The following is a 25241-nucleotide window of genomic DNA, read 5'->3' as shown; positions in this document are numbered from 1 at the left end:
TAAATTGCATGAAGTACCTAGTTTTATTGTGTCAGATCGAGATCCAATTTTTACTAGCTCTTTCTGGAAAGAGCTTTTCAAGTTTCTTAAGGTGCAATTAAGGATGAGTTCAGCCTATCATCCTCCATGAGAGGTTGAATCACTGCCTGTAAACCTATTTAAGATGTATGAGTGGCCAAAAGCTATCTGACTGGATTAAATTCTATGGCGGAATTCTAGTATAATTCTAACTTCCATTTTGCAATTCAAATGACACCTTTTATGGCTCTCTATGGATACGACCCTCCACAACCTACATTTGAGCTTATTGCCCAGACCAAGCTAAATTTAGTAGATGAATTTCTAAAGGAAAAACAGGTAATTACAAAGTTATTACAGGACAATTTGAAGAAAGCTCAGAATAGGATGAAACAATTTGCAGATAAGAAAAGGTTAGACCGCCAGTTTGAAGTCGATGATTGGGTATACTTAAAAATCCAGCTTTATTGGCAATCTATAGTGGCGGTCCGCAAAAATCTTAAGCTAGCAGCAAGGTTTTTTGGTCTTACCAAATTGTGAAGAAAATTGGTTCAGTGGCTTATGAACTGAAGCTACCCGTTAGATAGAAAATTCACCCAGTTTTCCATGTCTCTCTCACTTCAAAATGGTGGGAGAGCAAGCAGTGGCCATCGACCCTATTGCACTGACGACGACCAGATCAAGGTGGAGCCAGAGGCGATTCTGGATCGACGTTTGGTCAAACGCAAGAATGCTGGGGTGGTTCAGGTCCTAGTTCAATGGACTAATCTTCCGCCGGAAGAGGCGACCAGGGAAGACTTCATCCAATCACAGTTTCCGAGCTTCGAACTGAGATAAAGCTTGGATCTTTGAGGAGTATGGAATGTTGCAGCTAGGATTTTCCTTTTGTTAGTTTTGACTATGGTTGACTATTTGAGTATCTGGCTAAGTTAATTGGAGTTAGTAGATTTTTTACCTTTTTCCCCTAAGTTCATATGTGAACACTTTAGTCTTTCAATTATTTGCGGAGTAGTTCTTTAGTTTTTAGGGAAGGGGGGACACCTGTCTCACTTAGTAATTGCCAGCTGGGTTGTTGTTGCTTTTTAAATATCTCTGTATTGGACAGATGGATTATGTTGAATGAAGAATTTCCATTTGTCCTATTTCTTTCTAGTCTTTTTTAGCCTAAGCATTTTACTGTTGCATTGCTCATTGACGAGCTTTGTAACAATCTTTATCAAAAGACTTGTTTCTGGCGATATATATGTCTTTCTCTCCATGATGTTGACTCAGTTTTGATCCAATAATTTTTTGGAGAGTGATTGTCTGAAAACTCAGTTTGATCGGATTTAGCTTGAGTGTACACCTTCTCTCTCTTGATTTTTCATGTGGGCCATGATAAGTTGGCATTTTATCTCTAATTCCTGATGTTCAGGTGTACTTGAAGTTCCTCTAGTCTGTTCTTAAGCCATTCACTAAAGGAGGATGTTGTTTATATAGTTCACACAATAGTAATGGGGTGTGTTGAATCACATTAAAAAATGAGTTGCTCCTGGTTTGTTTTATTAACTTAGCCTACAAAATATGTTCTGGGTTTCTTTTTTACTTAAACACACACACACACATATATGTATATATATAAAACTAAACTGATGCTTTATTCAGATGTTTTCTTCTCCAAATGGAAACCAAAGTCAACAAAACATGGAAGGAAAAAAACATTGCCTACTTATTTCTGCCAGCAATCCTTATCCGTTGCCTACACCAGTTTATCGACCACAGATGCAGAAACTGGAGCAGAACGAAAATACTGAAACACAAACAGATAGTCGACTATCTGATGCTGAGACAGTTGCGAAGGCATTCCCTCAGGTACTGATCTAAAGCCTTTTGCATTTTCATAATCTTGGTCTTCCCCTCACATATTTCCTCCTTCACTGACAAGTTACTCTTTCCCTTGCAGTGCTCTGTTTCCCTGTCAGTTATATGCCCAAAACAGCTTTCAAAACTAAGAGCAGTATATAATGCGGTAATTGTGGCCAACTTCATTGAATTCTTTCCGTTTCTTTATTAGGGTCAAAGCCTGTCTTTATTGTGTTGAAACTTGACTTCTTTTTTTTTTTTTTTTTTTTTTTTGTTTCTGTGACCTACAATAATTATTGTCTTCAACTTTACCTAGTTGCGGATTAACTTCCTGCGTGCTCTTTCCGACCTCTCTAGAAATTATATTAGTACTCTGTTGAACTGGGAAATTGCTAACTTTGGTACTCATTTACCATAATACTGTGTTCAGGATTGGGGCAAGTAACATGATTTTGAATGATTTCTGTACCACATATAATATATTCTTGGAATGTCGTTAACGGAACAATCTTTGGTGTGCTTCTCACTCTTTCGATACTTATGTTGTGGCAAGCATTTCACTAGTTAAAAACTATGAATTTATGACGGAACTCTCTAATTTGATTCAGCCTTCATGATTATCACTTGGTCTTAAATAGAGAAAAGTGATGCATGTGGACTTTATATTTCCATTTGTTTCAAACTCTATGCTTGTTCATTAGAAGTAAGAATATCCATGAGCTCCACAATAACATCCTCCTATTAACTTATCCGTTTAAGGTTAGTTAAAGGAAGACGCAGGTCATGGGATGTTGTTCCTCTAGCACTCATGTGGGTTCTTTGGAGTGAGAGGAATAGGAGAGCTTTTGATGGAGTAGAGAACGATCTTGTACACTTGAGGAGTAGCCTCTTTTCCCTTTTTTATTTTTGGTGCACCTTTGAGGTTCCTGTTTGTATAGAAGATTGGGTGTCATTCGTAGAAAACCATGTTCTCTTGTAAGGTTTTCTACTTTTGGGTATACTCCTTGTATACGGGCATCTTTTTGCCCCTTTTTAATGAAATTTATTACCTTATCAAAATAAAAAACTTATCCCTTTAAGGTTGACTGTTGCAAAAATACTTCTTCATTTTCGGAGTCCAAATTTGAGAATATGCAGCATACTATAGCTATGGAGAAACATTTAGCTTTAGTAAGTGCTTAAAAATGATCAGCCTTTTAATCGTGGATAATGTATTTATCGTCTTAAATTATCTTTGAATCACCCATGATATTATGTTCTTTCATTCTATTAATTCAATGGTTCTCGACAGTAGGTTCTGTCTTCCATGAAAGGGAGATGGACATTTAATCCTCCTCACTCAGCACACACTCCTATCCTGCTAGTCTTAGTGCCGGAGCTTTGAAAAATGGAATGCCCCATTTTCCAACTTCTCATTTAGTTTTTTACTAAGTGTGAATTTGTATGGATACAGGGAAAACGCAATCCACGAGCAGCTGACCCGCCAATTGATACAGCTAAGAATCCAAACTTTCTTGTTTTGATTTCTGAAAATTTCATCGAGGCTCGTGCTGCTTTTAGTCGCCCTGGAATGACCAATTTGACGTCAAACCAAAGCCCTGTCAAAATGGATGTGTCTTCTATTCCACCAGTTTCTGTGCCACCATCAATTTCTAATTCAGCAGGTTTGTGTAATTTTTTTGAACTTATTTTCCGGCTTTATCATCCTATAGGAACGTTTGCTCAGGCTAATGTTACCTTATTCATAGATTTGCATGCTTCTTTTACTCTTCCATGTTGGACATGGTATTTTGGTGAATAGAAATTGAGGAATGCACACCAAGAGGATATGTTCGAATGCGCAAAAGAGGAAAATGAACAATTAACAGAAGTATCCCTCACTTTCTTTGGAAGTTGGCACACTTAATTTGGTAGTTGGCAGGGTCAAGCTGTTGAATAGACTAACCACTTAACACCATAGAAAAACAAGTAAAACCACTGTATAAACTTTTTTATGAAGAAACCCACTGTGTAAACTTTATTCAACCTGATATATCTTGGGAACAGTTCACATTGCTGTGCATTTTCTTTGTGTTAACTTGCTTATGCTTGATTAGTTCAATTTTTAGAGTTCAAGCTTGGCCTGTTGGATAGACAACTGATTGCTAAACTATTCAACTCTCAGTTCAGCTGTAGTATCTTCTGTCTATTGCTAAAATGTCAATTTATACTCTCCTAGTCGTTCCTCGATTAGGTTGAGGTGTACATGTGGGCATGTGGTGATGATACTTTTGGCTTCTTTACATTTATCTCTTTTTATCTTTTCTGAGGAATGAGGATTAGTAAGTTACATCATCTTGAATACTGTTTAAAATTACAGTTTTAGCTAATAACTTAATATATGTCCAAAAAATCGATCTCCTCTGGTACGACATGCATACTAGATCAATTTTTAAAGTGATACTCGTGTATTCTAATATAGAGCATCCTGGGATATATGGATTACTCCCCAATGGTTTTGTTGAAGGATACTGATTTTCTTTTCTATTTACCTCTCAGCAAATGGATCTGTTATGAGCCGACAACCAATTTCTGCTGGAAATATTCCTCCTGCAACTGTAAAAATTGTAAGACTCAACAACTTGTACACCTGCTTGGTACCCAGACATTACTGTAGATGTTATGATCTTATAACATATGTTTTCAGGAGCCCACCACCGTGACCTCCATGAATGGGCCTGCATTTTCACATATTCCATCTGTTCGTCCTGCTCTTCAACCTGTTCCAAGCTTGCAAACTTCTTCTCCTCTTTCTGTTTCTCAGGAGATGGCATCACATAATGAGAATGTTCAGGAGATGAAACCCGTAGTCAGTGGCATGACACAGTCCTTACGTCCAGTTGCTGCAGCCGCAGCAAATGTCAGAATCCTGAACGATGTTGCTCAAGCACGCCAAGCAATAGCTGGGGCAACTTCTATAGGCCTGCAATCTATGGGTGGCACCCCTATGCTTTCAAGTATGATATCTAGTGGAATGGCATCTTCCGTCCCTTCTGCCCAAACTGTATTTTCATCTGGGCAATCAGGTGTCACAACAGTAAGTGGGTCAGTTCCATTAGCAGGCAGTGGGCAGAATACGCAAAATTCAGCTCCTGCTTCATTCACTTCGAGTGCTCCCAGTATGTCTGGGAATCCAAACATTAGCATTTCACAGACTTTGAGTGGCGTTAGTATGGCTGGTCAAACAGTTCCTGGAATGTGCCAAGGTAATCTACCAGGCACACAAATGATGCCAAGTGGGACAGGGATGAACCAGAATATGCTGACTGGGTTGGGTGCAACTGGTATGCCTTCCGGAACCGGCACAATGATGCCTACTCCAGGGATCTCTCAACAAGGACAGCCAGGCATGCAACCTGTTGGTAATAGCACAGGAGCTAACATGCCTCTATCTCAGCAGCAAACACCTGCTGCATTGCCATCAGCTCAATCAAAATATGTAAAGGTTTGGGAGGTAAGACCGATTAATCTGTAGAAATGCTGAAGTTGGACAGTGACTCCGTTCTTATAAAAACTAACTCATCCTTTTAATTTTTCCTCGTCTTAACAACAGATAAAATAGGAATCATATTTAGATCTTCTTTAAGTATGTCAGGTTAAATTTTCCTGATGGGTTCTGCTGGCAGTTTTTGTTTTGCTTTAAATGAGTTAGTCTCTAATTTAGAAATCCTTTGGCAGTACAATCTCTGCTGAGATTTCTATATCCGACTCTTCAAAAAATGGAATTTTATGCTTTTTTCCAACCATTAAAAGGCCAATATAAGCTTGATTTAACGTATGTGTTTTTATGACAAAGAACTCTATCGATTTCTGTTCTGTTATGTGGTGTAACAATATAGTGATTTTAGTATAACAATTCAGGGCCACAATGCCAAAGATTTTGTATTGTGGTGGTAGCAGTTTAGGTGCGATATTTGGTGATTATGATTTAATGGGAGCTTGTAAGGGCTCTCCCTTGGTCTTTGGTGGGTTGCTGTGGGCTGCAACCTTTTCCGGGGGAAACCAGCTATTACGTATCACAACCAATCTTCATCCTTTTCATATGCTGTTGGATTTACAACTGTAAATTCTAAATTTATGTTTTTGGGGTGTTGTACCGAAAATATTTTGCACCATTTCCCAGGATACCAGCCATGAAGTATCACAACCGATTTCATCCTTTCATATGCTGTTGGATTTGCAACTGTAAATGTATTGATGTTTTTGGGGTGTTTGGTACCCAATTGCCTATATTACTTGATTATTATACTGCAGCTCTATTCAAGAGGGGTATTTGAGTAGTTTCCTTGTAATTATGTAAATTGGCAAAGACAACTTTAAACTTTATTTAGAAATGAATGTATGCTCTACTAAAGTAGATTTTGTGGAAAATCAGCTTTTCAATCTTGGTTGGCTCTTCACCCCTCCACTACCGAGTGTTTAGTCTTTGGATTTCTTATCCGTGACTCGTTTCAGATGTTAATCTTAGAATCATGTACCTAATATGCCTGATGTAAATACAACAGAGAAAATCAAGGATGGCATATTGAAGGTAGGATGGAGTTTGATTTTGCGGATAGGGTGGGGTGGTTGGTAGTATGTGGGTTGTTGAAAATAGTATAATTCATGCTTTTCATAAAAAAATTATATATTTCATGCTGGTGCTTTCCAGTTGCATTTTTGGGAAACTGAAACAAAAGCTTTGACATGCAAAAGTTAGTCTGATTATGCTTCCAAATTGATGGTAAATGTTGAAGAATGCTTACACATAAACTTGCATATGAGTAATCTTTTAGAATAGTTGACAAGATGACGTCCAAAGTGAAGTGCTAAACATGCCATCTTGAGATGCTAAGTGTGAGACCAAAATTGTAAGCTAAAAAACCATTTGGGTTTGGCATGTCATCAAACACTTCTACCAGGAGCATTTGCTTTCGTTGATTCAGTGATATGCATATTGTTGAAAGGGGCTGTTAGAGTTAGTTATGTATAAAGTGTGTTGCCTTTATAAGTCACATTGATAGTGAAGGTTTTAGGTATATGTACACACCTTATATAAATAGGGCTCCTTGTATTATAGTAAATTAACAAATATCAATAATATAATTTTCCCGTGCTATTCTCACATGGTATTAGAGCTACCATGAGAGATTCATCGTTGTGCAAAAATACCAGCGACTCCGGGAAGAAGAAATCAGTTAACCGAATAATTTTTCGGTGACGTAGGTCTGTCTGCATGGAAGTCCTTTTTTGTCATTGTTGTGCAAAAACCAATACCACCACGAGGTAGATCAGCTTCCTGCGACCAACAACAACAAAAAACCCAGTATAATCCCACATAGTGGGGTCTGGGGAGGGTAGTGTGTACGAGAGGCTGTTTATCAGCTTCCTGCGACCAAACCCTAAAAGTTCCTTCGGCAGAACTCCTCTCATGTGCTGGCAACATGAACTTTTCCAGCGAGATTCCAACTCACGCGCCGGCACGTGAGGCATCTAACAACTTTTTTTATTTTCCGGCGACTTGTTGCAGATTTTGGCGACTGTTTCAAGTTTTCGGTGGCTACAATGTCCTTTTTCTGCTGCTTCTTGACTTTCTACGAGTTACTGCTGCTTCTTGATTATTTGGTTCAACAATGTCTTTGGGAGTTATGTTTTTGGTTCTAAAAGCGCGTGTTCTGGAAATTCAAGCGCGATGATTGCTTCGGAACCTTTAATGGGAGTTGTGGTGCAAGGGTCAAGGTGTTCAAAATCACCTAACCAAATAGGCGGGTGACAGAGATGAAAAGGCCAAAGCACTTTGGGAGAAAATTGATGCTCAATTGTATAGTCTCCTATGGCGATCTATTGATCCCAAGATAATGCCTTTCTTTCGTCCATTCCAGACTTGTTATTCAGTTTGGGAGAAGGCTCATACTTTACACACTAATGACATATCCCGTTTTTATGAGGTAATATCTCGGATGACAAACTTAAAGAAACAATAATTGGATATGTCTACTTATTTGGGACAGGTGCAGACAGTCATGGAGGAATTTGAGAAGTTGATGCCAGTTGCTGCTAGTGTTGAAAAATAACAGGAGCCGACAAAAGACTGTTTCTAGTTCTTACACTTGATGGACTTCCTAATGACCTCGATTCGGCAAGATCACCTTCTGATAAACGTTCCACATCTGGATATTGTGATGTTATAGGAGGTAATTTGGTCTCTTGGAAAAGTAAGAAATAAAATGTAGTTGCTCTATCTAGCGCAAAAGCAGAATATCGAGCCATGGTTATGGCAACATGTGAGCTAGTTTGGATCAAGCAGTTGCTCAAAAAATTAAAATTTGGAGAAGTCAATCAGATGGAACTTGTGTGTGATAATCAAGCTGCCCTTCATATTGCATAAAATCCAGTGTTTCATGAGAGGATTAAACACATTGAGATTGACTGTCACTTCATCGGAGAGAAAGATACACTCAGGAGATATTGTTACAAAGTTTGTGAAGTCAAATGATCAACTTGCAGATATTTTCACCAAGTCCTTCACTGGTTCTCGTATTAGTTATATATGTAACAAGCCCGATGCATATAATTTAGATGCTACCAGCTTGAGGGGGAGTATTAGAGTTAATTCATGTACAAAGCTTGTTGTGTATAAGTTTCCCACATTGATAGTGAATGTTTTTGATATATGTACATACCCTATAAAAATAGGGCTCCTTGTATTATACTCCCTCCGTTTCAATTTATGTGAACCTATTTCCTTTTTAGTCCGTGCCAAAAAGAATGACCTCTTTCCCTATTTGGAAACAATTTACCTTTATGTAATGATTTATAACCACACAAAATATATGTGCCTCATTTACACCACAAATTCAAAAGTCTTCTCTCTTTTCTTAAACTCCGTGCCCAGTCAAGCGAGTTCACATAAATTGAAACGGAGGGAGTAGTAAATTAACTAATATCAATAATATAATTTTTCCGTGCTATTCTCATAGGGGCAACAATTTAGAATTCAGCAACGTCCATTACTTTACATGGTAGAGCTAGGTCTATCCCTGTTTGAGCCCCTGTGTTATATTGTTCACGCTCCAGTTGGCAGGTCTGGGTTTGGGGAGGTGGGGAGGGAGTGAGGTTGTAGAGTGGGTTAGAGTCTCAAAAATTGGTTGGGGAATGGGATGGTTGTCTCATTATATGAACTTGGGCAATTCTCCTCTCTTGATATAACTTTTAAGGTTGAGTTAGCCCCAAGGTTCATTTCTTCACGAGCTCTTTCACTTTTCTTCTTTCTGGTTCAGTTATCTCGATTAGTTAGAAGACAGCTGAGGCCTATAATGCTTCTTAAATCGTTTTGGAAAAGGAAACTTGCACTATTTTCCAAAGCAATTTGCAGTTTAATTTGCATGAACGATAACAAAATATTGCTGAATTACTAACTATGATGCTCTGATATTTGGGGGTGGGGAGGGAACTGATTTGTGATGCAGAACCCAATACTATAATTCTTTTGAGACAAAAAATAGATTGAGACCTTGTGCAGAACCAGCAAAATCATACTTTGAGGTTGTAAGAACACAATTTGAAACTTAATAGTGTTTACCGAGGATATTGTGTACACTTGAATATTGATGTTATGCAAGTTATATATGATGTTGAGAAATTAGGTTGGTATATGCTGATATTACTGCCCGTTCTTTTCTAGAACTCTGATTATTTTGGTATAACTTTTTAGTCATCCCCATAATTTTCATGTTTTCCCATATATTGTTTTTTCTTGGAAACTCCTACAGGCGACTATATTTTCTGTATGATCTTAATGATGTACTCCTGATATTTTATTATGAAAATGTTGCAGGGGAACTTATCTGGTCAGAGACAGGGCCAACCTGTATTTATTACCAGATTAGAGGTATGGTTTTAACTAGTCTAATCAGATTTTCTAGTTACTACAAGTTGTTTAAGTGATAGTGTTTTAAAGAAGGCACTCCGCTTTCGTGTTGACGGATGAAATATTGTGTAATTATGTCTTCATATTGTAAAATGGTTTGCTGAATCCCTACTGATTGTGTAAAATCTTCTGATCTAATTTCTTGTGGCAGGGGTATAGGAGTGCCTCAGCTTCTGAATCGTAAGTTTTCATTTTCATGAGTGCTTGGTTTAGTGATTTCCCAATGAATAACTCTTACAAAATTCAAGTTGTTGCAATGGCGTTATCCTGTATGTTGGCTTGTGAGGAGAATATACTTTGTCCTCCATAAGTTGTAATGCGAGTATGTTATGTCACGACCCAAATCCCATCTAGTCGTGATGGCACCTAACCTAACCCGCTAGGTACGCTAACCAATATATAACATCACCCACCTGAAGATCAATAAAATAAATAAAGAAATAAGAATGCGAAATTCAATACAAACTACCTCAAGATATGGTAGTACAAGTCATGAGCTACTTCAATGTTGGTATGAAAAAATATTTTATCTATTTGAATATATATAAACAGAAATACGAGTCCTAAACTACCATGATCAACTAGTAGCTTGCAACTGGAACGCTGGCGCATCTTCAATGCTAGTCTTCGGCTTCCACAAGGCTCAGCTCTACACGTGAGATGCAGGAGTTTGGTATGAGCACAATCTACCCCATGTACTCGGTAAATATCAAGACTAACCTCATCGAAGTAGTGGCGAGGTAATCTAGATAACTCACTTATATAACCTGTGCAGCTCATAAGCATATACGATAACAGAGAGTAGCCAAGTAATAACAGATATCAATAATAAGGTGCACAATCAAATATAAAGGTAATAAGCAATGCTTTTTCAAATAATCAAATCAAAATCATATACAAACGCACCAAATCCGCATATAAAGGAAATATACACCAAGTATAATTAACTCGAACACTTCTACGTGAATGTTGAGTGTCTATGCAAGATAAATATCTAATTTTAAATCAATTCCCAAATAGCATTTATACGAATGCTCCTATATGAGTCTAAAATATCTATGTGTGATGAAGACTCAACCTTTACATCAATCCGACACTCTCCAAGTGTCCAACAATTCACAATCAAGTTCCATGCATGTGTAAAATGCATGCATGTGCATATGCAGATGATATGCATGAATATTTCTACACAAGCCTAGAATGTCAATATATGAGAAAGACTCAGACTTCACAACAACCGGCACTCCCAGTGCCCGACATTCCGGTGTCAAACTGTGCACACATGGCCCAAGATAAAATGGGTGATCACGTGACTCCGAAGGGATGAATCCAAATCCATGCGCCAGAGCATTATAGCTCTCTAATCAAATCATCAATATCTCAGAAATCAGTCATTAATTCACACGAAATGAACCATCGTGCCATCATCATAAAAACCGCACGGCATAAACCATTGTGCGATAACAATATTAACCGCACGACATAAACCATCGTGCCAATCTCAGTCCATATCAGAGAACCATATGCAAGAATGTATGCATATGAACAAGAGATAAGCATGTATGATGCATATGGACAGAAAAATAAACATGTAGGGATGCATGCATGTGTACAACTGTGACTACGACTGCAACATATAATCCAATATACAAAATAGCCCATCATGTCCAAAAGGGAATCAAAGGCTAGACATGATCTCTAGCATGAATATAGTTGCTCAATTAGTCATACAACAATTAAAGCATATCACAAGAAAAACATGTGTCCAAACAAGGGATAACAACAACAACAACAACAACAACAACCCAGTAGAATCCCACTAATGGGGTCTGGGGGAGGGTAGTGTGTACGCAGACCTTACCCCTACCCCAAAGGAGTAGAGAGGCTGTTTCCGAAAGACCCTCGGCTCAAGAAAACAAAAAGACAAAACGACAAGAGGAGACAACATTAGTATCACCACAACAATCATAGAAAAAATAGGAACACCATGAAATGCAGAAGAAAGATGCAAAGCAAAAACGATAGCTAGTAAATAGGACATGCACTGAAAAGCGAAGTAGTAAAACACATTGTCACTAGCTACCCTAGACAAAAACCCTACGTGGTCAGTCCCACAATGGTACGAAGTAAGTCAAGACTCAACTACATCCTAACCTACAACTCTAATACTCGACCTCCACATCTTCCATCAAGTGTCATGTCCTTGGAAATCTGGAGCCTCGCCATATCCTGTCTGATCACCTCTCCCCAATACTTCTTAGGCCGCCCTCTACCTCTTCTCGTGCCCTCCACAACCAGCCGCTCACACCTCCGTACCGGAGCATCTGGGCTTCTCCTTTGAACATGTTCGAACCATCTAAGCCTCGTTTCCCGCATCTTGTCATCAATGGGAGCCACGTGCACCTTCTCCCGAATAACATCATTCCTAATCTTATCTATCCTAGTGTGCCCGCACATCCACCTCAACATCCTCATTTCTGCTACTTTCATCTTCTGGATATGTGAGTTCTTAACGGGCCAACACTCAGCCCCATACAACATGGCTGGTCTAACCACCGCTTTATAGAACTTACCTTTGAGTATTGGTGGCACTCTTGTCACACAGGACTCCAGATGCTAACCTTCACTTCATCCATCCTACCCCAATACGGTGTGTGACATCCTCGTCGATCTCCCCTCTCCCCTGGATAACCGAACAAAGGTACTTGAAGCTGCCTCTACTCGGGATGACCTGTGATTCAAGCCTCACATCCACGCCCACTTCCCCTGGTTCGGCGCTGAATTTACACTCCAGGTATTCCGTCTTCGTCCTGCTCAACTTGAAACCCTTAGACTCAAGAGCCTGTCTCCAAACCTCTAGCCTCTCGTTAACACCGGCTCGCGACTCATCAATCAGAACTATGTCATCGGCAAATAGCATGCACCATGGCACCTCCCCTTGAATATGGTGTGTTAACGCGTCGATCACGAGGGCGAATAAGAACGGACTGAGCGCAGAACCTTGGTGTAACCCTATTACAACCGAAAACTGCTCAGAGTTGCCTCCTACTGTCCTAACCCGAGTCTTAGCCCCATCATACATGTCCTTAATCGCCATAATGTAGGGAACCGATACACCTTTTGCCTCCAGGCATCTCCAGAGAACTTCTCTAGGAATCTTGTCATACGCTTTCTCTAGGTCAATAAAGACCATGTGCAGATCCTTCTTCCTCTCTCTGTACAGTTCCACCAACCTCCTAACAAGGTGTATAGCTTCTGTAGTCGAACGACCCGGCATGAACCCGAACTGGTTGTCGGATACAGACACTGTCATCCTTACCCTCACTTCAACCACCCTCTCCCACACTTTCATGGTATGACTCAGTAATTTGATACCCCTATAATTGTTACAACTCTGGATATCACCTTTGTTCTTATACAATGGGACCACCGTACTCCACCTCCACTCATCCGGCATCCTCTTCGCCTTAAAAATAACATTAAACAACCTAGTCAACCGCTCCAAACCTGCTCTCCCCACAGACTTCCAAAATTCCACCGGAATCTCGTCTGGCCCGGTCGTTCTGCCCCTACTCATCTTACGCATAGCTCCCACGACCTCATCAACCTCGATACGCCTGCAGTACCCAAAGTCACGGTGACTCTCGGAATGCTCCAATTCGCCTCGCACAATATCCTGATCCCCTTCTTCATTCAGAAGTTTATGAAAGTAAGTCTGCCATCTCCTCTTAATCTGGGCATCTTCCATTAATACTCTACCATCTTCGTCCTTGATGCATCTCACTTGGTCCAAATCTCGAGCCTTCCTCTCTCTCAACTTGGCCAGCCGGAATAACTTCTTTCTCCCCGCCTTTTTTCCCCAATTCCTCGTACATACGACCATATGCAGCAGTCTTAGCCTTTGTGACCGCCAACTTAGCCTCCTTCCTAGCTGTCTTATACCTCTCCATGCATGCCGCCTCTCCTCCTCATCTATGCTCCCCACTAACTTCAGGCACACCACCTTCTTAGCTTCCACTTTACCTTGAACCACTTCATTCCACCACCAGTCTCCTTTGTGCCCACCAGAGGCGCCCGTCGAGACTCCTAACACCTCTCTCGCAACCTCCCTAATACAGTCTGCTGTCGCTGACCACATAGTGCTCGCGTCACCGCTGCTCCTCCAAGCTCCTATAGCCGACAACCGCCCTTCCAACTCTTGGGCTTTATCCTTAGTTAAGGCTCCCCACCTGATTATCGGACTTCCTCGAGGAGACCTTTTCCTCCTCTTTAATATAATACCAACGTCCATCACCAAGAGCCTATGTTGCGTCGCGAGTATCTCACCCGGAATCACCTTGCAATCCTTGCACATTCCTCTGTCACCTCTCCTGAGGAGAAGATAGTCAATCTGAGTCTTCGCCACCGCATTTTGAAAAGTAACCAAATGCCTCTCCCTCTTTGGAAAGCTAGAGTTCACAATCACCAACCCAAAAGCCTTAGCGAAGTCCAACAACGATGTACCTCCTTCGTTCCTCTCCCCAAAACCGAAGCCTCCATGCACCTCGCCATAACCACCTGCAGTCGACCCAATATGCCAATTGAAATCCCCTCCTATGAATAACTTCTCAGTAGGCGGAACCTGACGCACAATCTCATCTAACCCCTCCCAGAAGCGTCGTTTAACCTCCTCATCTAGGCCCACATGCGGCGCATAGGTGCTAACGACATTTAGGGTGCACTCTCCAACCACCAACTTAATAATCATCAATCTATCATTCACTCGTCTAACCTCGACCACAGACTCTCTGAGTTCCCTATCCACCAAGATGCCCACTCCATTCTTACCTTTCTGGACTCCTGAGTACCAAAGTTTATACCCGTCCGCGTCCTTCGCCCTCGACCCTACCCATCTAGTCTCTTGGACACACGCTATATTGACCCTCCTCTTCTGGAGTATCTTCGCCAACTCTATAGACTTACCCGTTAATGTACCTACGTTCCATGACCCAATTCTCAACCTACAGACACCCTTGTTCCCTTTACCTCCCTTGCCTCCCGCCCCACCCCCTAACCCCTGCCCTACCTCCTGTCCTGCCCCCCGTTCCCCCCGAGGACATGACCTCACTCGACCATCCCAGACCACTGTCACTATACCTACGGCAGAGTAAGGGGAATCACTATCACGCGCAATATAACAGACCAAACCAGAAGAAGACAAGTTGCAACTTTAGGCACACTAATACGGTGAATAAACTAATACGAACTAAGTTGACAACAATTTAACTAACACAACAAAGGGAAATTGGAAAACGGGAGGTACCAACTCACACGAGTCCAATATTAACAAATAGCAAATTTTAAGCAAGAACAATAGAACCTGAAGTCACAACAAGTGTTGAGAAAGGTGTTGTCCACAACAGCTATGTTTTGGAAGTTCCCGCCCGCTTCGTCCGAGGCTCGCTGGAAAATAGTCTCCGCCGCCGCCGCCGCCGCTAGGCTAGGTCAGTGCGCCAAAAAATAGGGGGACGAGGTGGAAGAGACGAGGTATAGGGGAGAGAAAGAAGGGAGAAGAAGAAAAGGGAAAGGGAAATAAAAAGGGGGGGCAGGGGAGATCTGGGGAGCAAAAAGGGGGACAAGAAAACAAGAAAGAAAGGGAGGGGGAAAGGGAAGTAACGGGAAGAAGGAGAAAGCAGGAGAGAGGAAAAGAAGACAAGGGGTGGGGTGGGGGCCGGGGGTCTTACCTGGTCCGCCGGAGGTCCGGTGATTTAGAGAGAGAGATGTGTGAATATCAAAACAAGGGATAAAGAAGCCTAAAATCTACTCCAAACATGGTATAACCTTAAGTGACCGCATATACACTAGTCATCTTGCATATACGTCATCTCCAACAAACGTAGCATTTAGCATATAAGTTCATTTGAAGAAAATGCTCCCAAGTCGAGGCTAAGCAAGATACTTACCTCATCCCAAGATATCTCTATTCTTCAAAATCCGCCTTTTCTAGCTCCAAAACCATCAAACGAGTCCATTCTAGCCCATACAATACTCAACGGGGTCAGGTAAAGCTATAAAAACTAACTCCAAACAATAAAGCTTCAATCTTTAATCAAATCTCAAAAGTCAACAAAAAGTCAACCCGGGCCCACACGGTCAAAATTCGAGTCCAAGGTTGGATGTAGTTGACCCATAACCCCACAAGTCCAAATATGTGATTAGTTTCCAAATCCGAGTCCAAATTGGTGTTCAAAACCTCAAAATCCATTTTCTTACGCTTTGGTCAAATAACCCAATTTCTCTTGTTCAGTCCCATGTTTTGATGTTAAATCTAGTGATAGATTCGTGTATAACTCATAGATTTGGGTTAGAATCACTTACTCCAAGCTTGTTGATAAAATTACTCTAAAAAATCACCTCAATCTAAGCTTCCCATCTCCCAAAATCATCAAAATAAACTCCAAGTACTAACAACAATAACAACAACATACCCAATATATTCCCACACATAGGGTCTGGGTAGGGTGGTGTGTACGCAGACCTTACCCCTACCTTATGCAGGAAAATGACTGTTTTCAAGAGACCCTCGGCTCGAGCAAACACAGTCACAACAACAAGGAAAATTGAAATATAAAAATAGTAGTCATATGAAAAAAAAACGAGATAGTAACTAACCAAGGAAACTCCAAGTACTAAATGGGTTTATATATAACAATTGCAGAAATTTTCAGAAATGATAGCATGTTTTTGTACAAATGTCGGAATGATGAACAATTTGAATTTCTGAAAACTAGATTCAAAAGGCTATAACTTTCATTTGAACCTCATTCGCAAATTCGTCGTAGATAGAGAGCAATACCCTTGTGAAGTCAGGTCAAGTGCAGGAAAACCTCGTTTCAACACTTTTAAATCTTTCAATACTCGCTCCAAACACGTCGAAACCCAGCCGAGCCCCTCGGGACACCGTCCAATCATCCCAACAAGTTTGTATATCCTATCCAAACTTGTCCAAATTCTTAAACCACATCCGGAAACATCATAACTAATTTCCCATTTGGCCATAAAATTTTGGAGCTTTTTTTCAAATTTTGTTTTCAATATCTGTTTGTTTATAGATTTTAACCATTTTTTGGCAGATTTTGAAAATAAAATATTCAAATCCCAAAAATAGCTCTAGAGTAGTTTTTGAAGTTTTTGAATTTTTCTACGCACAAAACTTCAAATTCTTTTCAAGTAAAATGCATATCCAAACACAATTTCAACTTTCAAAAATCATTTTGTATCTCATCTTCAAAAACTCGTTTTTTGAAGTTTCAACCAAATCTATGTTCAAACGCTAGCTAAGAATCAAGATCCAAACCAAATATGAACTTTCTTAAGTTCTTCAAGTGTCAAATTTTACAAAATTGGTACGAATCATTTTCAAATCCTTTGAACCACCTCTAAACTATCCCAATAAGTCCAAATGACCTATATGAACTTATTCAAAGTCTCAAAACACGAATCGAAGTGCAATAACACAAAAGTCAAACTTGAGTCAAACTTGTGAACTTTTAAGTTATTCAAATTGTCAACTTTCAACTTATAGCGCCAAATCAACCCCGAGCCACTCTAGACCCGATCTGAACATACATACAAGTCTAAAATCATTATATGAACCTATTGGAACCTTCAAATTTCGACTCCGAGTCCGTTTACCCAAAATGTTGACTTTGGTTAACACTCTTAACTCAAAGCCTGTAGTTTTCAACAAAGTATCCCAAATCAGAACCTGAACCAACCATACATGCAAGTCATAAAATATAATATGAACCTACTCAAGGTCTCAAATTGCAGGACAGGATGCTAGAACTCAAAACTACCGGTTGGGTCATTCCAGTTGTTGAGTTTGAAAGTCGAATTTTACAGAGTAGGTTTAGCGTTACTGTCTTTTCCATCTTCAAACTGCAAGAAGTTTTATTCTACACCTAAAGAACTCATATTACAACTTAAAAGTAAAAGGTAAAGCTGAGCTCTACTGTCATGATGCACTTGATCTCTCAAATTTAGCAAGATCAGCAAATGGTAGAGCGACCAAGGATTTCATGATTAAGCTTTAAGAACTTGTTTCTTTGTGAGAGATCAGTCTTTTATAAAGTTCTTTCTCTACAACTGAGACATTATTCAGTTTCAAGAATGCGAAAGGCAAGTGTAGACGTCACTCTGCACAGAGAAACATTTTAATTTTTGTATTATTGGTTGTTTGCGCTCCTATGACAGTGCCAAATTATTTGCCTTGAGTATTTGGAAAGCCAAAGGACACAACATAGCTATATGCGGAAGTTCTTTGCATTTGCATCCTTAATCTATGCACCATTTTGTGATTTGCACCTTATCTTCTTTTTCTTTTTTTGTAATTTTTCCCTCAATCTATTCATTTTTGTTCAAAACAAAAATAAAGTTTATTAGCTGAGGGTAAAATAGGAAATAGTGTTCCTATAAAACAAACCTTTCAACCCCCTTTTTTTTGGATATCCTAATAATGTGTTTACATGTCATCAAACTCGATATTTAACAATTGTAACTTCATAGTGCCTTATGACGATGATCAAATGTAATAACACACTTGAAGGATCGGATTTTATCTACTTATGTTGTTTTATCATGAAAATTTTGTCTCTACTGTTTATATTTGGCTTTTAAATTTGTTTCGAAAACAAATGTTACCATTCTCAAAAAAAAAAAATTTGTTTCGTAAACAATTCAAGAAAAGATGAACCAAAATTTGTTGGGTTAGAAAAAATACACTAAAGTAATCTTCTGACAACCAAACAAGTTGATTTTCAAGAATTGATTTCAATCAAGACCATATTTTCCAGCAAAACCAAAATAATTACTAAAACCAAAAGCCTCCAAACACAATAATTTGGATAAAAATACTTTTAAATGGAAAATAATATCTTATAAATTATAAATATTTCTAATTAAAATAAAAAGTTTACGAAGTAAGTAATTCTAAGCTTAATAAGGTGATTGCCAAATCCAAAAAGACTTTTCGTTAAACAAACACTTATTTGAGTTAGGCAACAAATAGCTAATTTGCTGGTGATTGTTCGATGTAAAAGTACAACTTTTTTGTGACTATCGTCTAGAGTTAATACATTGTTTACAGAAGAAAAATGAAACTTCAATTTTTAATAAATAATTTTAAGTGTTTTATAAGTTTTTTAAATAATTATATATGATACTTGTTAAATACCGAGTTCGGTGACTTATAAACACATTAGCATATTAAAAAGAAATGGATCGGTAGGTTCATTCTGCAGGGACACTATTTTCCTATTCTACCCTTTAAAAATAAAATTTATTATGATTTAGTAAAGAAATGAATTGGTTAGGGGGCATTTTACAAAAAATAAGAGGATATGGTGCAAATCACAAAAGAGCATAGAATAGGGCTCCAAAATGTGAAGAATATGGTGGCAATTCAAATAAGTGAAATCAGAAGAAACGGGGATTGGTGGGCCGTGGGCCTTTGACATCAAAGGTACTAAAGGAATCTCGGAGAGATAATGTGCCTATAAAATTACAGATAGGATAATATTTAGGGTTTACGAAGAGTGGGCTGCCTATGGATATGAGAGAGGAAAACAGGAATATAATTAGTCTAAATTGTACCCTTCACTTAGATGACATCACTGGTTCGACAAGCATCAGTCATCTTTTGCTTCACTGTGAGGCAGCTGCTGATTTATGCGCCTTCTTACTTTTAATACTGGAAAATGAGTAAAGTAGAGCTGCTTGGAAAAAAATGAGCACTAATAGAATTGCAATGGGTAATAGAGAGTTTAGAAAGGTAGCTTTTTGTCTTTTTTTTTTTTTTAATAACCCTGTGGCAGGAAAGTTATTAGAAATACTCTTAAGGTGTAGGAAATCCAATTTGAAGATCAGTCCTCCTTTTCCACATTTTTGGTGAAGGGGGGAAAGCACCATGTTATTGATTCTTGATGGATTTTGTCGAGGCATTGAACTTGCATATTTATTCTGTGGTAGTGTGTCTATTTGGTATAGATATTATCTAAATGCTATAAAAATTGGAAGCAGTGGTTAATGAAGGGTGGACTTTCCATCAAATTGAAGATAAGCAGCAGAGAAACCTTCCAAGATCTCCTCTAGCGTTAGATAGAGAGATGAGATCTACTACCAAGTTTGAAGTGTTTGAAAAACAGGATTAAGCTAGATGCAAATTTCTGGGGTGTGCTAGCGGCATTAGTCGGACGCTTGCGACTCCTTTTGATGAAATCTGGACTTTCTCCAGATTGCATACTGGCTGATTAGCAGCGATCTGGAAGGAATCTGATTTGTTATTTTAGTTCTCAGTTAGAGGCTTTAGTCAAGGTGAAAGTTTTCTAAAGAAAATGTACTTTCTGTCATCTTTTGGCTTCCAGCACAAGCTTTGTGCTGAAGATTTATTAATATACTGATACATGTTACATTGTAAAGAAAAAAAATGTACTTTCTGCTATAGATTTCTGGAAGCTACGTAAGAATGACATCCAGGATGCTCTTTTATGTATTTGAAGTAGATGATGTCAATTCTGTATGCTTATGTGGAAAATCGCCTTTTTGTTCCTCTGTTATGCATCTTTGAGTCTACTTTTTCACTGCTATAAATCAGTGTTTATTTACCTATATTAACACCTTGAATTGATTTGTCCTTTGTCTTTGATCAGGCTTGCTGCAAATTGGCCCTCAACAATGCAAATTGTTCGCCTCATTTCCCAGGATCATATGAATAACAAGTAATTCTTTTTAGACAAATTATAGTTTTGCTTGTTGGATCTTTTTCATGTTAGGAACAGATTCTTCTTAAGTCATGCACAGTGCAATTTATCTGAAATTTACATTTTTGTTTTGTATCAGACAATATGTTGGGAAGGCAGATTTTCTCGTTTTTCGGGCAATGAACCAGCATGGATTTCTTAGTCAACTGCAAGAAAAGAAGCTTGTAAAGTTTTCTTAATTTTAAAGCTTGAGTTTCTGCAGCTAGAGAAAAGCCCAATTTCATTGTAGTTCTTTCATTGGTTTCCTGCGTCTATGTTGCAGCCATATAAACTGCAGTGTTCTTGTTTATGGTAGTGTTCTTTAGTTATAAGATTGAATTTCTGCAGCTAGGAAAAAAACGGATCTCATTGTAGTTTTATTAGTTTACTGCGTCGGTCTTGCAGCAATGTAAACTGCACGCGCATATGCAAGTTGAGAAATAGTTTAGTGTTCTTGTTTATGGTGAATGATTTGAGGTTGATACTCTTACTCTGATATACATGTATGTATCTCCACCGCATATGAACGTGCATCTTAAGTAACAGTATAACAGATTAAATAGCCCTTTCAAGTAATTCTAAATTTGTATATTCCATTCTGTAAAGAAAAAGGACTTGGGCCTAACTGAACCCAAAAGATAGCTAGGATTGTCCAAGACCACCATATAAGGAGACTTCAAGCAATGTGAGACACTTAACAGTTAACATCCCCCATATGCCTTGGGTTGGACATTTAAAGCGTGGACAATATAACATAGGGGTCCAACATTGGGTAACCAAGAATAAGGTTGGGTCGGGCTCTAATACTGTTAAAAGAATAGACTTTGGGCCAAACTCAACCCCAAAAGGTAGCTCATGAGGTGAATATTGTCCAAGACCGTGTAAGGAGACAACAAGTTGTAGCAGGTTCTCAAGTTGAAAACTAGCAGATTTGAGGCTTATGAAGTAACAATATGATTGATTGAATAGCTATTCGAAGAGAAGCTATATCTTTTGACAAATTGGTCTTTGAAACATGGTGAAATAGGGTAACCTTGTGGTATTACATCATGTGGAAGTTGGCATTTGCCTGTTAAATGATTTTTAGGTTTGTCATCATCACCTATGCTGTTATCGTCATTATTTGGAGTAGATGAATCAGTCTTTTGCTTTTCCTTTCCCGTGGATTTAAGAATGGGGCTTATTCTAGTGCATCAATAGTAAAACTGTTGGAATTTTGATGCATCGGCAAGCAGCAGAAATAATTGTTGGCTGGTAACTAAAGGAGTCATGCGGGTATTTGATATTATCTCCAGAATTGGAAAGTTTACTGCAAATGTTAGTTGAAATCAAGTGCAGTGCAAGTGAAATCTACTTTTCCTTTCTGCTTGGTTGATGGGTTGAAATTTTCTTGCTGAACACCTGATAACCTTGCTGAAATCTTATCAAGTATAGCAATTTTGTTTTTGCATCATTGTGAGAATTTATGATTTAGTGTCATTCCTGTCCTTAATCTCTTTTTTTGAGGAAAAAGGATAGCATTCCTATCCCTTGGTAATTTCGTATCTTTAAGCAGAGCATACATATTCAACAGCTTAGAACATCTATTTTTTCCAATGAACCATGTATCTCTTTCTCTCTGCCACTTCAAATTTATTAAAGATTTACTATGAGAGTTGAATTCATTTTACAGTTAAAATCTGCTTCAGAACTAGCATGCATTCTCAGGAGAAATTTTTGTGAGAACGTATTGTTATTCTCTTGAAGGCCTATGTACAGGTGGCTTGCATGTCCTTTTCCGAACCTTCTGTTGTCAGTATATGCTATGTGTGAATGTGTCTATCTGGAGAAGGGCTGGCTATTTTTAGGAAAGCAGTTCTGTAGATCTACATCGATCTTGTTCTTTATTTTATAAATCGTTCCAAAAGAAGCTTTCTCAGTCTTATAACAGGTCTGATGAACTAAACTTGTGCTTTTCTATAACAAAGTGTGCAGTAATACAACTACCTTCACAGACGCTGCTTCTCTCTGTGTCTGATAAAGCCTGCCGCTTGATTGGAATGCTTTTTCCTGGGGTAAGAATTGTTTTGATTCTTATCATAATTTTTTTGATGATCAATTTTTTAAGAAGTTTTCAGAATGAACTCACAGTGCATGAACCTTCAGTGTAATGCCACTTTGGTGTTTTCAGGATATGGTAGTGTTTAAGCCACAGATACCAAGTCAGCAGCAACAACAGCAGCAGCTGCAAGCACAACATCCGCAGCTACAGCAGCAACAGCTCTCCCAGCAACAGCAGCATCTTTCACAGCTACAACAGCAGCCCCTTCAACAGCTGCAGCAACAGCAACCTCTCATGCAATTGCAGCAACAGCAGCAGATTCCATTGCAACAACAATCACAGATTCCCCAAATGCAGCAGCAACAGATTCACCAAATGCAGCAGCAGCAGCTCCCTCAAATGCAGCAGCAACAGCAGATTCCACAAATGCAGCAACCACAGCAGATTCCACAAATGCAGCAACCACAGCAGCAGCAACCAATGGTTGGGACCGGGGTAAATCAATCCTACATGCAAGGTCCTGCAAGGTCACAACTAATGTCTCAGGGTCAAGTCTCATCACAAGGGTTGCCAACCATGCCAGGAGGCGGCTTTATGAATTGAAAATGTCGTTGAATTAGGCAGCTATTGTACAAACTGTGAGATCAAGCAGTTGATTCCTAATTTATGATTAAGCATTCGGTACGTATCTTATAAATGAAGGTTTAAGTGTTCAAATTCGTTTAGTCTCCAGCGTAGAGAAGTACCTCCTCCCTGTTATATTATAATGGCTGTAAGGGCAAGACAAAAGAGGACTTTCCTGGGTTTATTCTGTCCAACCTCTTAGTTTTGCGCATACATATTTGATTGTTGACCAATTTTCCATTGAAGGCAGTCGAAGTTCAATACCAGTATTGCGTTTATTTATGTTGACTTTATTGTTTGACATCATAGTTTTCCATTGAGATGACCAAGTTGCAATTCACTAGCTTTCACTCTTATAATATCTTACTAATATGTGCTTGAGTGTGTCCCTTCGAAACATCCTGCTTTTTAGGACTGAGTTCCAGGTTGCTTATGTAGGATGACTCAGTTAATGAACGCACGATGTGAATTAATCTATCAAAGAGAGTAAGGTCTGTTATATAGGCATGTATTCTAAATGATCACATCTATGGGAGGTTGTAATTAGCATGCAAAAGTATAAAATGAGAGATTGCGTGAAATGATTTCCTTATAGCTTGCGTAAACTTTATCATTTGCTTGTTTGACGATTATTGCCAACTTAGTGTAACAACTCATTGATCCTTGATGGTTAAACTCGAGCAGGGAATGCTGTGAAGTTTACTTTCGCCTGAAATCCTACATCATAATGGGAGGATAAAGTTAGGAGCAATGAAAGGGCGAGTTTAGAATTCAACTATTGAGGCGCCTCTCCCTTAAAATCTAAGGGGGCAAAATCCTGAGATCCCAAATGTTGAGCCTAACTAAATAATAACTTAGCTGTTCGGTGTCACGTTTCAAATTATCCAAGTTGTAATAGCACACAATAAACCCCATGGCAGACAAACCCAAACATATTTAATAGTTAATCGCATTTTCAACATTATATAACAAATTCTAAAACAGAAAAATAACATAGATAAAGATAATGTCTAAAACCGATACAATACTGAATAATCTCAAAATACCCCACTAACTAGCAATACAAGTCGTGTGCTCTGAAGATAAGATAATACAATTGTCTCAAACTGAATACATAAGACCTGAACGAAACATAAGACCAAATATGAACTTCGCTACTATGAACTATGCATATAGCTCAGCCCCTTAATCAACAACGACATCACGACCTCAATCACAAACACCACTAGTACCATGATCCGTATCTGCGCACATAGTGCGGAAGTGTAGTATGAGCACAGAAAGTATTCAGTAAGTATCATTGACCGTTCCCTAACAAAGAAATGGATATTTACTGTATAACCTGTGTAGTTATTACAAATAGTAATAACAGTCTAAGCACATAGATAATGCACAAATCTGACCTACACAAGTACAATATTTAATAAAATGCATGAAATAAATATCAAGAATTAATATACAAGACAAATATTAAACTCTTACTCAAAAAATAATTGTATCACATATCAAACCTGCGCGCACATTGCCCTTGGTGATTAGACATAGTAACTCTAGAAGGAATGATCTAACTTATGTGCAAATAGAAATGTGAGTCCACATGCCCTAACTGATATCAAACCGAATATGAATCCACATACCCAACATCAAATCAGGTATGAATCCACATATCTACAATAACCCAAATATAAACCCACATATCTATAATATCATCTCGTATAGGTAGTGTGAATTACATATGCAAATCAATGTACATATGCATAGTGTATGACTAAAATAGTCTAACCATTTATATTAGTGTACATAAATGCTATATGTCGAAATAACACATGAATGATGCTTATAATATTATACTAGTAGGAATAAGAAGCTCAATTAGTTATACGGCAGGTATAACAAGTGATGCACAACAAGTATAGCATGATATATATATATATATGGTATCCACATATATACTCGTTACCTTATATATAGTAATGGTAAAAGTAATATT

At 38.7% G+C, this 25241-nt stretch overlaps 1 protein-coding gene across 1 annotated transcript in view; it reads left to right on the top strand.

The window, feature by feature from the left end:
• Nucleotides 1-23517, top strand: part of LOC107787732 (mediator of RNA polymerase II transcription subunit 25) — a 46944-nt gene extending 23427 nt beyond the window's left edge. Inside the window, exons 5-15 of the mRNA XM_075229659.1 lie at nt 1663-1869; nt 1961-2026; nt 3314-3524; nt 4399-4466; nt 4547-5353; nt 9716-9769; nt 9960-9988; nt 20497-20565; nt 20687-20771; nt 22554-22640; nt 22757-23517. Of these exons, the coding sequence (XP_075085760.1) occupies nt 1663-1869; nt 1961-2026; nt 3314-3524; nt 4399-4466; nt 4547-5353; nt 9716-9769; nt 9960-9988; nt 20497-20565; nt 20687-20771; nt 22554-22640; nt 22757-23230 (2157 nt within the window). The 3' untranslated portion in view covers nt 23231-23517. The remainder of the gene's footprint in view (nt 1-1662; nt 1870-1960; nt 2027-3313; nt 3525-4398; nt 4467-4546; nt 5354-9715; nt 9770-9959; nt 9989-20496; nt 20566-20686; nt 20772-22553; nt 22641-22756) is intronic.
• The last annotated feature ends 1724 nt before the right edge of the window (nt 23518-25241 follow it).

Source organism: Nicotiana tabacum, chromosome 14 (genome assembly GCF_000715075.1).
Source record: "Nicotiana tabacum cultivar K326 chromosome 14, ASM71507v2, whole genome shotgun sequence".
In the NCBI taxonomy this organism is placed as follows: domain Eukaryota; kingdom Viridiplantae; phylum Streptophyta; class Magnoliopsida; order Solanales; family Solanaceae; genus Nicotiana; species Nicotiana tabacum.
The sequence above is the reverse complement of the archived record's forward strand: the minus strand, read 5'-3'. Positions and strand labels throughout refer to the sequence as shown.